Source organism: Centruroides vittatus, unplaced genomic scaffold (genome assembly GCF_030686945.1).
Source record: "Centruroides vittatus isolate TY-2023 unplaced genomic scaffold, ASM3068694v2 scaffold_3315, whole genome shotgun sequence".
NCBI lineage: Eukaryota > Metazoa > Arthropoda > Arachnida > Scorpiones > Buthidae > Centruroides > Centruroides vittatus.
This window is the reverse complement of record NW_027122703.1, coordinates 988,547-1,001,127: the sequence shown is the minus strand read 5'-3', so window position 1 is coordinate 1,001,127 and position 12,581 is coordinate 988,547. Positions and strand designations below refer to the sequence as shown.

The following is a 12,581-nucleotide window of genomic DNA, read 5'->3' as shown; positions in this document are numbered from 1 at the left end:
GGTGCTATACTTGGTATGATGCCATTGAAAGTGAGCATGGGCAACAAATTGAAGAGTTTACCAATAAGTACAATTTATATTATTAATGAAAAATGTGGTCCAACTTACGAATCTCCACTAGAAACAAGTTGGGTGGATCTTACAGTGGTGGATAATTCAGCACTTTCCAGGGTGTCTAATTGACAGCAGTTGGATATCAAAACCTTTTCTTATCATAAAACCCTATATTTTGTGATTGCAATAACTCTTCCGTGACTAGAAATCATTAAAAGAAAATATAATTTTCATAAGGCAAACTGGGCAAGGTTCATAAATTCTGTTACAAGCAAGCTTGACTTTTCCATCTTGGAGGCTACACTTTCATCTAAGCACAACATAGATAACTTCTGTCAACAAGTTATTCATGCTATCCAAACAGTTGTATCCATCTCAATACTAAGGAGGGTTCCTCACTCTAGGTCAGTGTCATGGTGGACTGCTGGGCTGATGCTCGTTTGCAAAGAAGTTAACAGGGTGAGATGAAGGTTTCAAAGGCAGAGAGAGTCCACTTTAAGAGTAGTCTTTGAAACAGATTATAGAGAAGCCAAGAAAAGATATGTCAAGGAACTATGCCAGGCAAAGGCAAGTTCCTGGAAAGGGCACTGTAACACTAAGGGGAATGATAATCCATGGAAGAGTATGTATGAGATTATTGGCCACAGCAAATCAACAAATTATACCCTCAAATCTGTCCAGGACATTGGAGGGTTTACACAGGATATAACTTCCACACAACACTGCTTGGCCACAGTGTACTTTCCAGTGACAGTTTGAGTGGTGGTGATGAATCCCATAGTCAGCTGAGATCTTGTGTATCTGAAGTACAATTCAGCCTAGTTGGGTGTTTTCCTCTTGTCTCCAAAACTGAACTATAACAGGCCATATTTTCTACTGCACCTGCCAAATCTCCTGAACCTGGTGGCATTTATGCAGTTATGATACAGAAGTGTTATGGTCATCTTGAGCCAGTTGTTTTAAAGCAGTTTAATGCTTGCTTAAGTAACTCATATTTTCTATTGCATTGGAAAGTGGCAAAGGTCAATTTGATTCCAAAATGTTCTAGTAGCACTGAAACCCACAAACAGTTCAGGCCAATAAGTCTAACCTCTGTTATGGGAAAAATTTTTGAAAGAATTTTGCTAAATAGGCTCAATTGGAAAGTTACAGTGCATAAGTGGTTCTCTGATTAACAGTGGGGATTTGTAAAAGGAAGATCAGCAGGGAACGTTCTATTTAACCTGAATAATGTATCCAGAATAGACTTAATAACAAAGAGTACATGGCAGTGGTTTTTCTTGATATTCAAGCTGATTTTGATAATGCTTGGCACCCATTGTGTCAGTCATTTTAAAAAGATGCAATGTTCTTCTTACCTACTCAGAGTGATATGCTCCTATTTAAGCAGTATGAAAGTTTGCCTGGTATCACAGGGAATATCTTATGAAAAGTATCTTGCTAAATCCTGCCTACAGGGTAGTGTGCTATCTCTGTTTCTATAGAATCTCATTGTAAACTTTCTATTGTGCAATGAAAGTTTAAATGTATTCATACAAGCATTTGCAGATGATGATATGATAGTTTACCAAGATTCAGATCTACAGACTGTGCAAGATAAACTAAGTATAGCCCTGGAGACTGTGCAGGCCTAGGCTCTGGAAAACAAACTTTTATTTAGCATGAACCAAACATAAGTATTCTTTTTCATTTCTCAAACTCAACGATGTGGATATTAATTGGGTCAGCACCCACAAATACCTTGGTGTTTTTCTTGATACAAAATTAACTTACAAAGATTATCTGGAGCACATTTTTGCTCAGGCCAAACAATTTGGTAACCAGCTTATAAGATGTGCAAGAAGTATCTGGGGCTTAACCTCTACACTGTCTAAATATTGTTAAGGGGAGTTATCCAACCTCTGGTGTTTTATGTGGCCTCTTGTTGGAGTCATGTTTCTTACAAGTCCTCTTACTCTGCTAAACTTCTCACTGTGCAACATCTGTTTCTATTGAAAAAAGTTCATTGTTGTAGAACTGTATCCACTGATGCTTTGGCTATACTGGCAGGCAAACTTCCTAGGCCTCTGGCCTTGCAGACTAAGGTTCTTCAGTGTTATGTGAGAACTGGTTACAGCAACACTTTTCATGAGCAAGAACTTTGGAAAACGCATTCACTTTTTCCACATGATATGTCTGTTCTCAATGGTTCTTTGCATCCAGCTGTGACATCTTGCCTGATGTCTCTCTTGACCCTAAACCTGTATCTGCAATTTTGAATAACGTTTATATCTTTAATGATGGATCTAACTAAGTCTGAACATGGTGTTGGGTGAAGTGTATGTATTTATACCCATACAATTGAAAATCCTCGGCACATATTTAGGCAACACTAGAATCTGTCTACTACTATATACCAAGCTGAATTGGCTGCTATTCATTATGCAGTTCAATGGAGTTTGATGCTTCCTGACTCTGAAAATTGCAAGAGTTTTAAAAGTGATTCTAGAGCAGCTTTGACCACCCTTATAAATCTTAATCTTCTATATCAGGTTTAGTGATGATGTTTGTTTAAATCTTAACTTATAAGATATTTTATAATTTAAATGATAGCTGAATTAGGAATATTCAAGAAACCATAAGTATAGGTTCTAATTGCATTAAATTCATTTGTGTACCAGGTCATGTAGGTATAAAGGGGAATGAGATGGCAGATGTTGCAGGAAAAGATGCTTCTTTGGATAAAAACTTGCCCTTATCCTTACAGCAATATTCTAGGAATGTCCAGATGGAGATAGTTTATGATCATCTCATCAGTGAGTGGAATTAGTCACGGTGTTTGTCGACCAAAGGTACCGTCACCAAGTTATTCTACCCTACGGTATATGACTTCCTCAGAAATCCCATCAAGAATTTCTCCTTTGCCCTTTCTCAAATCCTAACTGATCATGAAAACATCAACAGCTATCTAGAGGCACATAATTTGGCTTGCAGTTTCAGCTTTACCAGTTGCACAAGAGCAGAAGTGCCTTCTGTTCTTGTGCAATTGGTAAAGCCAAAACTGTAGAGCACATCATTTATGATTATCTTATCTACAAAGTTGAGCACTTCAGGCTAAAGCTGGAAGCTTCAGCGTTTGATTTGTCCTGTCCAGCCCATACTCTTGTGCACAAAAAAAACTATATGGATATTTCATCACTTTTATTAAAGGTACTTTTCAGAAAAAGCTTTTAGCAGAAGATGCCGTATCAAGTACAGATGATTTAGGCTTTTGTCTGGACCGCGCGCTTTTGGGAACCCGATACATTCACGTACACGCTCATAATATCTGATCTGCGTGCAATATTAAGAATCTAGTACGCCAAACACACACTGTTGCATTAAAGCACGGACATAGCTAGCCACGGCGGGGTCTTTGCCTCATCTCTTATTACTAATATTTTTGTTTCGCATCCGTATAATGCCTTTAAAGAAATTGGGATAGAGGCCTCGGAAGTGCCGAAAAAAAAATCTCTGTTAATATACATCCGAGACACGGCAGCCCTCGGTAATTTTTTTATGTAAGTTTTTATAAAGCTTGTATTACAGAATACAGTACTTACATCTTTGCTAATACTAGATTCTGTATACTACACAAACCATAAGGACCTAAATAAAAAGCCTAAATTATCTATGCTTGTATATATATAAACTGCAATTATTTAATCTTACAAAAGTTGCTTTATAACACTGATTTTAAGTAATCAATGATGGTTATTACATAAAGTTTTTAAACTGAAAAACAATGCCATATTTCATCTGTTTATTTCATTTGATTTTTTTCATTGTATTAATAATCAACATTACTTTAAAAATAAAACTACATATAATACTTTATATAAATATCGAAATAATAATTTAAATCTGATAAGATTATTACTGTATTTAATCATTTCTGTAGACTCCAGTTCTTAAATTAAAATATTTTTCCATACATAATCTTGTCACTATGGAAATAATTTTTATTTTCCTGTTTATGATAATAAAAAAAAAATGATCTTTCAGTTGTTTTTATTGCAATAACAACAATAATAAATATGAAAATTGCAAGATATAAATAAATAACTCAATTCTAAATTTATAAAGTTTACATCTACATAAATTTTAATTGTTTACATTTGTTTTAATATTACAAAGTTTATAAACATTTATGCAAAAGAAAAACAGGTGAAGGGACCATCTATATATGACTATACTGGAGAAAGGACACTTTTTTAGAACTATAAATACAACAGGAAAACATGTAAATGTGCTTATTTAAATATATAATTGTTTTCGAAGGTCATTAAGATTTAAGTAAAGATTTTAAACAATTATTATTATTTTTTCTTCCGTGTTCTAAATATTTTATTTGGATATTGTTTAAGGTAAGTATAAATTTCAAACTAGTTGTATTTAACTTACGTTAATCACCATCCAAAATAGATTATATGTTGTAGTAATGTAATAATTTTACAAAAAATAGTTTTTTTATTTTAATAAGTTTAAATGTTTTATATATCCTATCGACAGTATATAAATTTCAATCCACTAAACAGCATCAATTCATCACTCTTCCTATTATAAATTGAAGAGATCTGTCCCTAGTTCTATAATCCCTCGAGAATTTCAATAGCGAAACGGGTGTATGTCTACGGTAAAAAAATAAAAATCCCAAATGCCTCTTACATTATATATATATATAAATTTCCTATTACTTTTTATAGTAAGTTTCTCCGCATGATTAAATCAAATAATTATGACTCTCGATGTAGTTAGAGTAATTCTTACAGAAGTACTGTACGCGACGGCCTTACATGAGTCACCGACCACCCGTCGAGCTCTTAAAAAAATAACTTTTATATATATATAATCGCTTTAACGGGAGATTTGTACCATCGAAGAATTTTCGGAGAGTCCTTCGACCGCTCTAAATAATTTTCATCAACGAAAACGGCGTTATTAAATTAAATTAACTTACTATTTCGTACATTCGTTTTAATTTAGTAAATTCTATTTCTAGTGATAATCAATGCTGTAGCAGTATATGAACGGTTAAAGCGTTAACGACGAACGGAGGAAAAAAAAAAAAAACAAATACTGTGTTTCCGTGTTTCTAACTTGGCCATAATTAATTTTAATAATGCAGATATACCTACAGACCGTGGCCGGATGACGAAACTGATATTTTATATAAGCGAGGCTGTCGAGTTCGGCCTGTAAAGTGTGCTTCTTTCCCCTCCGTGCAGACACAACCTCCGCACAGTGGGTCGGCCCATAGCTTGATGACTGATAATGCACAGTATATCGATCCGAATTCTCTCTCCCAGTCGCTACCTCTTCGTACTTGCAGCCGGCCATTCCTTCCTCCTCACATATCTCATTAACTGCCTTTCTTGCATTACCTGCTTACATCTTTTACACCCCACGTGTTAACTGTGAGTAATTATTTCCTTTATCCGCTGTCTACAATCGGCTAAAACCGTCCAATCGTATGCGTTACGCTTTATCTACGGTTAGTATCGCTTCTAATCTTAATTTAAAAACATAATTTTCTCCTCTTATTCTTAACTCTTTTAAATTCTAATTGTACTACAATTAAATAGTAAACGCATCCGTCGGTATCCTTAGTATTTATCTTACTACACACTTAGCTTTACCGTATCAAAGTTTTAGTGTGGGGAATACTTTAAAATTTTCAATTGTTAGAGAATATAATACGAGTATACGTGTCAAGGTTATCGAGCGGTTGTATATAGAAAATTTAAATTTATATATACACACACACAAAAAAAAACAAGTAATTACTTTAAAAAAAAGGACACCGACTTCTGTCAAAGTGACTCATTTGTATGCAGCTACAAATCGATATCACTTAAAAAGTTTTAGAATGTTACGAAATAAATAGCGATGTGTGACGTTAAAGCACCGGATATATAATTAACATTGCCGTATCGAAAGGGAAGGACCCTCAAAATTGATCATCCGTAATTTAATAAAATTATAAATATGCTACTTAAAAAACAAACACTGGGTTAGATTTTACGAGAGTTTGAATGAGAAAGCGTTAGAGTAGAGTGTTTTCAAACTCGATTTTAGCTTGTATGTTACTACCTATAACAATAAATCAACAGTTTTTATGCCGCTATAACCGTTTATGACAATGATTTTTCTCTATAAAACGCTGCAGCGTTTTTTCGCAATTGTTATGCATAAGGTGTATACCAATGGAAATCTATATTCATTAATATTTATCATGCTTCCATCTCTATTAGATTTACCTTTAGAAGTTTTCATAATGCGGTTTCTAACATCAAATATTTGTTTAGGGAAAAACTGTTGAAATTTTACTCAATAATTTATTTATTTATCGTTTAAAACATAAAACAATCGTATTTTTAATACAAGAAAAACGTTGTAAAGCGGTGTAAAATATGCTTATAGATTTATTTCCGACCTAATTTACATAAACATTTTTTTTTTTTTAAATCTGTGGTTAAATTTTGACCGCGTGTATACAATTTTAACCCTCCCGGTGTTAATTTTATCAGTGATAATTAATAAACAATGCTTAAAATTTGAGGAGGGAAAAAAAAGGATATTAAAAGCTTAAATTGTGAAAAATCTCCCCAAAAGAGCGTTTTAATCCGGCCGTTTTGACTCCCAAAAGAACCATCCGCGCGGATTTAACACTATCGAAGTGTTACCTAAGCAATTTTGGTAACTAAACTGTTATTTTTATATCCCGTATAATGCACGAAAAACATTTCAGATTTTATCTCGTATTGGTTTATTATTAACCGATAATTTTACCATTTGATAAGTATTTTCGGTTACGTAAAGTTACGACGCGTTACCGTCAAGGGGTAGAGAAAAAAAAAGTGTTATAAATTGGAAACATGACAGATAATCGACCGAGAAGAGAGAAAATAATAAATGACATTAGAGGACTCGGTGTCACTGTTAGAATATATTGGAAATTTTCCGTTTTTAACCTTTTGAGGACCAGTGGAAAACATCGGAATTCCGGTAGTCTACGGTATGTCGCGACTGTTCAATTTTCGATATGTCATTTTTATGTGACACACGACTCCAGAAATGGATATCATCTAGTATAAATTGACAAAGCTGGTGTTTTTTTTCCGCCATTCGTGATCATTTCCTTATCGAATATAAGGTTTCAAAATTGATTTATTTTAATGCCTGTTTGATTTTCTACAACTTTATAAACATAAAAAGAAATAAGCGCGAAGACATTGGAAAATTATAATACCGTATTTCTTTTTTTCGTTACTCGAGATGCTCCGTGAGTGTGATGTATACCTTATTTTTCCCGACAGAGATTTATCGCCCTATTAAGAAAACAGCGGGATAAAAATTAGTTTTTTTTGAAAAATATTTCGAATTTACTAGAGCGTTTTTATTGTCGTATATGAGAGCAGAGTCATCGTTCTGTCTATTGACTGTACGGCGGTATTTGTCAGTTTTGTCGAAAGCACATATACCCCGAGTTCAGTTAACGATCCAAACTGCTAGATAACTTATCCGAAAACACACGAAAAGTAATGATTTATCTCATTCTTTTGCTCTCCACCGAAAATTATACGTTATTCCGGTGATTTATAGCACTTTCAACGTCGCCATAATTGTTTGGGTAGCGCGTACCAAACAAATCAATTCGAGAAGAGTGCTTTTATTGGATTTATTTTACTACACCCCTCCTACTAAAGAAGAAAAAAATGTTCGACGATGGCACCAAAAGAGATAATTTACCTTAAATTTTGACAATTATCAATATAAACATATTAATTATAATCGTAGTTTCGATGGCATTCGGAACGATCGCCGATACGATCATTAATAACGCATTAAAACCCATTACGAGCTAATTTTAGAAAGATTGCAGATTTTAACGTCGAGATTTAATGATTACTCTTTCGTAGGCAAAGCAATAAACTGATGTATTAAAAAGATGGTGGATATACCCTACAGTCCAGCTAACGATTTGCAGTTTTTGAAACAAGGTTTTGTTGTCGTCAATGGAGTTCCCACTCATTGCATCACTTGCGGAAGATGGATCGACGAAACCTTACCCGATAACGATAAGATGCTCATCTTATTTATTCCAGGTATCAAATTTATGATTACAAATTCACCTCACTGCCACTATTATTTCGTTTCGCATTAAACTTTACTTAGATTAAAGTAATTTTCTTAACGTTTTCGATATGCAAATGAAAGAAGAGCGGCGCAATTCCATCACAGAGTCGACTTAATGCCATTTGTGTAAATAAACTTAATCCTACGTTATCGGCGGGATTTAATAATCGCGGTTTACATTTTACGCCGATTAACTAAGTGTTTTCTTCACTTATTATACCTTTACTCTATCTTTCTGTCTCTAATAATTAGAAAATCGCTGGCTAAATGAATTTTTCAAAGTGCCAAAAAATTGAGAAAATTGAAGACCGAATTTGCATTTTTTTAAAAGAACCTAATTAAATTCCTTGAGTGTTAATTAACACGTTAATTTGTGTTTAATTCACTGATTTTCAATTAAGTTTAATGTGGGCGAATTTATATTCTAAACTGGTGGGAATGAAATATCAAGAAGGTCATAAAGTGACTTACCTCCAATATTTCATTCACACCTGAGTCGTATGAAATTTTAACCTAATTAAAGTGACCGAGGATAATAAATTCGATCGAAATTTAATATATTTTTAGTTTAGCACGGTAAATTTTATTATTAGGATTTATATAATTACGATAAATAAATTTAAAATCGCTCTCTTTCTTACACAAGTATTTGAAAAAAGGGTTAATGTTACCTATGGTTCCAAAATGGCGGCTCGTCTCTGATTCCAGCAAATAGAAGAAACGGTGGGGACGCACGTTCTAACCTATTCTAATAAATTACCATAATTATTACCAACAGAATTATTAGAATAGGTTAGGTTAGGTTGGAATCAGGACGAGCCGCCATTTTGGAACCATAGGTAACATTAACCGAAGAAAGACTTTAAAAGTCCTCAAGCACATTGCTCTGAGGGTCTCGGAATTAAATTCGGGTGAGCCACCCCAGGAATTTTTTGGGTGGTGATCAGTCCGGGTTATATCAGGCTCCTCTTCTCACCATCTTGACCCTTCATTGTTAGCCTGAGAGAAAGCCTCCTTAGTGCTCACAGAGAGGAAATAATAATAATAATAATAAAGGCTTTACGGACTATTTTCTCTTTGAGGCTACGAGATAGTTTTTCCTATGAAGATATAGTTGCGCTGATCAGGTGGCTGTTTAACTAAAACCGGGTCAAATACAGAGAAACCCCAAAATTTAAAAGTTCCTCTATGGTTAATGTTAATGAAAATTACTACTTACCGTAATTGTAACGTATTTTCATTTCATAAATACGAACGAAATATTTTGCATGGCCACAATGGAATTATTCTTACAGTTATAACATTTAAATGTAAATTTTTAATAGGTAATCCCGGTGCGGTAGAATATTACGAGGAATTTGTGAGTGCCTTGTACGAAGGACTCCAAAGAACAGTCCCGATTTGGGGAATTTCGCACGCCGGACACGTGGCACCTCCCTCTGGACAACAACTGCCAAAATTGCAAGGTTGGCTTCTGTTTTTTTTAATCTGGTAATTATATTTTTTGGTTATAAGAGTGCGCTTATTTATTCCGCAGGTAACGACGATTTGTATAACTTGGAAGGCCAAATATCCCATAAAGTAGCTTTTATAAACATGTTCGTACCAAAGGATCGTCAAATTGTTTTAATTGGTCATTCGATCGGATGTTACGTGGTGCTAGAAATCCTGAAACGGATGACGGATTTAAAGGTAACGGAAAGTGTCTTTAAATCTGCGAAAATATTTCTAAATGATACGTTTCTTTGTAGATAGTAAAGAGCATCTTGTTGTTTCCGACCATCGAGCGGTTGTCGACGAGTCCACAAGGCCAATGGATATGGCCCATTCTTAATTATTTTCGTCTACCAGCTATACTTAGTGTCTATGCTCTGAGTTACCTCAATCCTCAACTACAATGGCGATTATTGTTATGGTATTTTCGAGATAAACCAGTCCCCGATTGCGTTTTGAGAGCCAGTATGAATCTCTTCCAACCCGAATGCGTCCGAATATGCATGTTTATGGGTAAAGACGAATTAGACAATGTTACGACTTTAGATGTCGACAATATTCAGGACAATCTCTTTCGACTCACTTTCTATTATGGCGTCAAAGACCAATGGTGTCCTTTATCTTATTATCAGGATTTACGCGAAGTCTTTCCACAAGGTGACATTCGACTGTGTCGTCATAATTTCGAACACTCTTTCGTTTTACAAAACAGCAAAGAAGTGGGCGCTCTGGTCGCTGGTTGGATTTTGGAAGAATTATTAGGAACACCTCGAGATGTTCATGGGAAATCTCTTCTGGTTTAACTTATATATCGAGAGCTTTAAACAAAAGTTTCCTTTTTCCTTCGGCATTTTGGACGTTTCTGTTTTTGAAAAAAAAACGAGAAAAAAAAACCAAAAAATAAAAGGGATTGCACTAGTTTACAGGTGCTCCCGCAAGGATATACATGCACTTTACAGGCTGTTCGAGGAGCTGTTTTGACGAGGCCTTTTTGCTGTTTATGTTTGAATTTTCATGTCATCCAGAATGTTAGAATATCGGAAAACGCGTCCCAGGTCGATTTTAAAGTTGGCCAAACCTGTAGGTGCGACCCAAAATTTGTCTGTGATTCATGTTATATACAATAAATAAATATACGGTATTTAATATATAAATGAATATATATATATATATATATAAAGTACATATATATATCGGAGAATTATTGATATCCGTTTTTGCGTATAGTCTGTTTGGAATTTGCACTTAAAAAAAAAAAAACACATTGTTGAAGACGTTTTTCATGTGCTGTCACCGATGGAGAATCCTCCTTCTTGCATTTGGTTAGAAGTTCCTGAGGTTCTTCGCATCAAGCTGTTAGTATATCGTAATAGATCCTGTTAACAGTTTTATGTTTTCCTGTCAGTTGGCGACATTAGAATGTTAGAAGTTAGAATTCCTCGAAGAGAAAGCGAGCGAATCGCTACGTTCGTTCGTTTTTCATGTTAGATTTCTCAGTGTTGACGAGACATTTTCCTTATTCACATCTCAACACGAGGATTTTTCTACTAAGATATTTTATTGTTGAAGGATTTTTTGCTGACAATTTTCCCAAAAAAACGAAGAACATCAGTATTTAATATTCACTTCTTTTAAAAATTTTTCTGTTTTAACTTTTTACTGAACGATTGTACCATTTGTACCTAGACTTTATTGTTATTTCCATCTGAGAAAATAAAAGAGAAAAGATCTCTTCCCAATTGTTCTTGTCGTCAAACTTATTTATCGCTCACCACACCGTACATCATTCGATTTATTGTACAGACTGCCATTTACTCAATCAGTTACGCATTGAATAAATGGCCCTTTATTAAATCAATAACTTCACGCAGATTTCTGTTCTTCTGCTTTCATATTTAAAGATAGAATTATCTAATAATTTAGTCATTAAGTTCTAAAGATAATTCCTATAAAATTTAGACCGCTTCGAAGCGATTTTTTTAAAAATCCAATATGTCGGTATTCACAATTTACGACAGAAAATCTACAGACAGACAAACAGTCGGACGGTGAGGCAGATAAAGATTTTTCCAGACAATTCTCATTGGAGTTTCCGAGAAGAATATAAATAGAAAATCAGTTTCTAAGAATCTTTTTTTTGTTTGTTAGTTTGTCTGAAGGTTTCCGAGAATTCTCGAAAGAGGAGAAAAATAAACTAATGGCGGCTAAATAAATTCGATTACATTTTGTAATTGATGCAGTGAATATTTTAAAGTAAAATGTAATTGAAAAACTGTATTAATATTAACGATAACGTGTAATGTAAATACTATACAATTGTCATCATAAAATAGACGAGAAATGAGTAATAAATATGTCGACATTCGGGCCCTATCGCCAGCTATCGAGGCCATTTGGCACAGGCTTCGAGACTTTACGGAGGCCTTAAAAACATTTGTTACAAATTATTCATTCCATTTATTTATTTTCCCTCTATTTCTGAGTCGTCCCGACAGCAATAAATTGAAGTATACTGTATGTAACAAAAGAAAAATCCGTGCCGATTATGTCGAACCCATCGCCCGGGCACTCCATTGTGTGGGCCCGGCCGAACTCATCATGGGCTTGATAAAAAGGCCTTCTTAGAGTCCACAAAGCGGAAAGAATTTACAAGAAAAGACGTAATGAGCTAGTGTCGCGCTCAATTTTTGGTGGTACGCGGAGAAGCCGGCGTCACATCAAAGAGGTTCTTATACGTATAAAAAACGACTGATGTCGAAGATTTGCAATTATATTTGCATTTCTTTGCTTTACGAACTGTTTGAGAAATACTACCGCTTATTTTATTTCTACTCCCATTTACAATATGGCTCCGAGTGTCCATTCCTAAGCTCCGC

At 34.6% G+C, this 12,581-nt stretch overlaps 1 protein-coding gene across 1 annotated transcript; it reads left to right on the top strand.

Moving 5' to 3' along the window:
• The first annotated feature begins 5,261 nt into the window (after nt 1-5,261).
• On the top strand, nt 5,262-11,444 carry sturkopf (lipid droplet associated hydrolase sturkopf). The gene is made up of 5 exons (XM_067286272.1): nt 5,262-5,489; nt 7,995-8,180; nt 9,537-9,677; nt 9,749-9,903; nt 9,963-11,444. Exons 2-5 carry the CDS (start codon nt 8,024-8,026, stop codon nt 10,506-10,508), a joined length of 999 nt encoding a protein of 332 aa, XP_067142373.1. The 5' UTR covers nt 5,262-5,489; nt 7,995-8,023; the 3' UTR covers nt 10,509-11,444.
• Nucleotides 11,445-12,581: the final 1,137 nt, after the last annotated feature.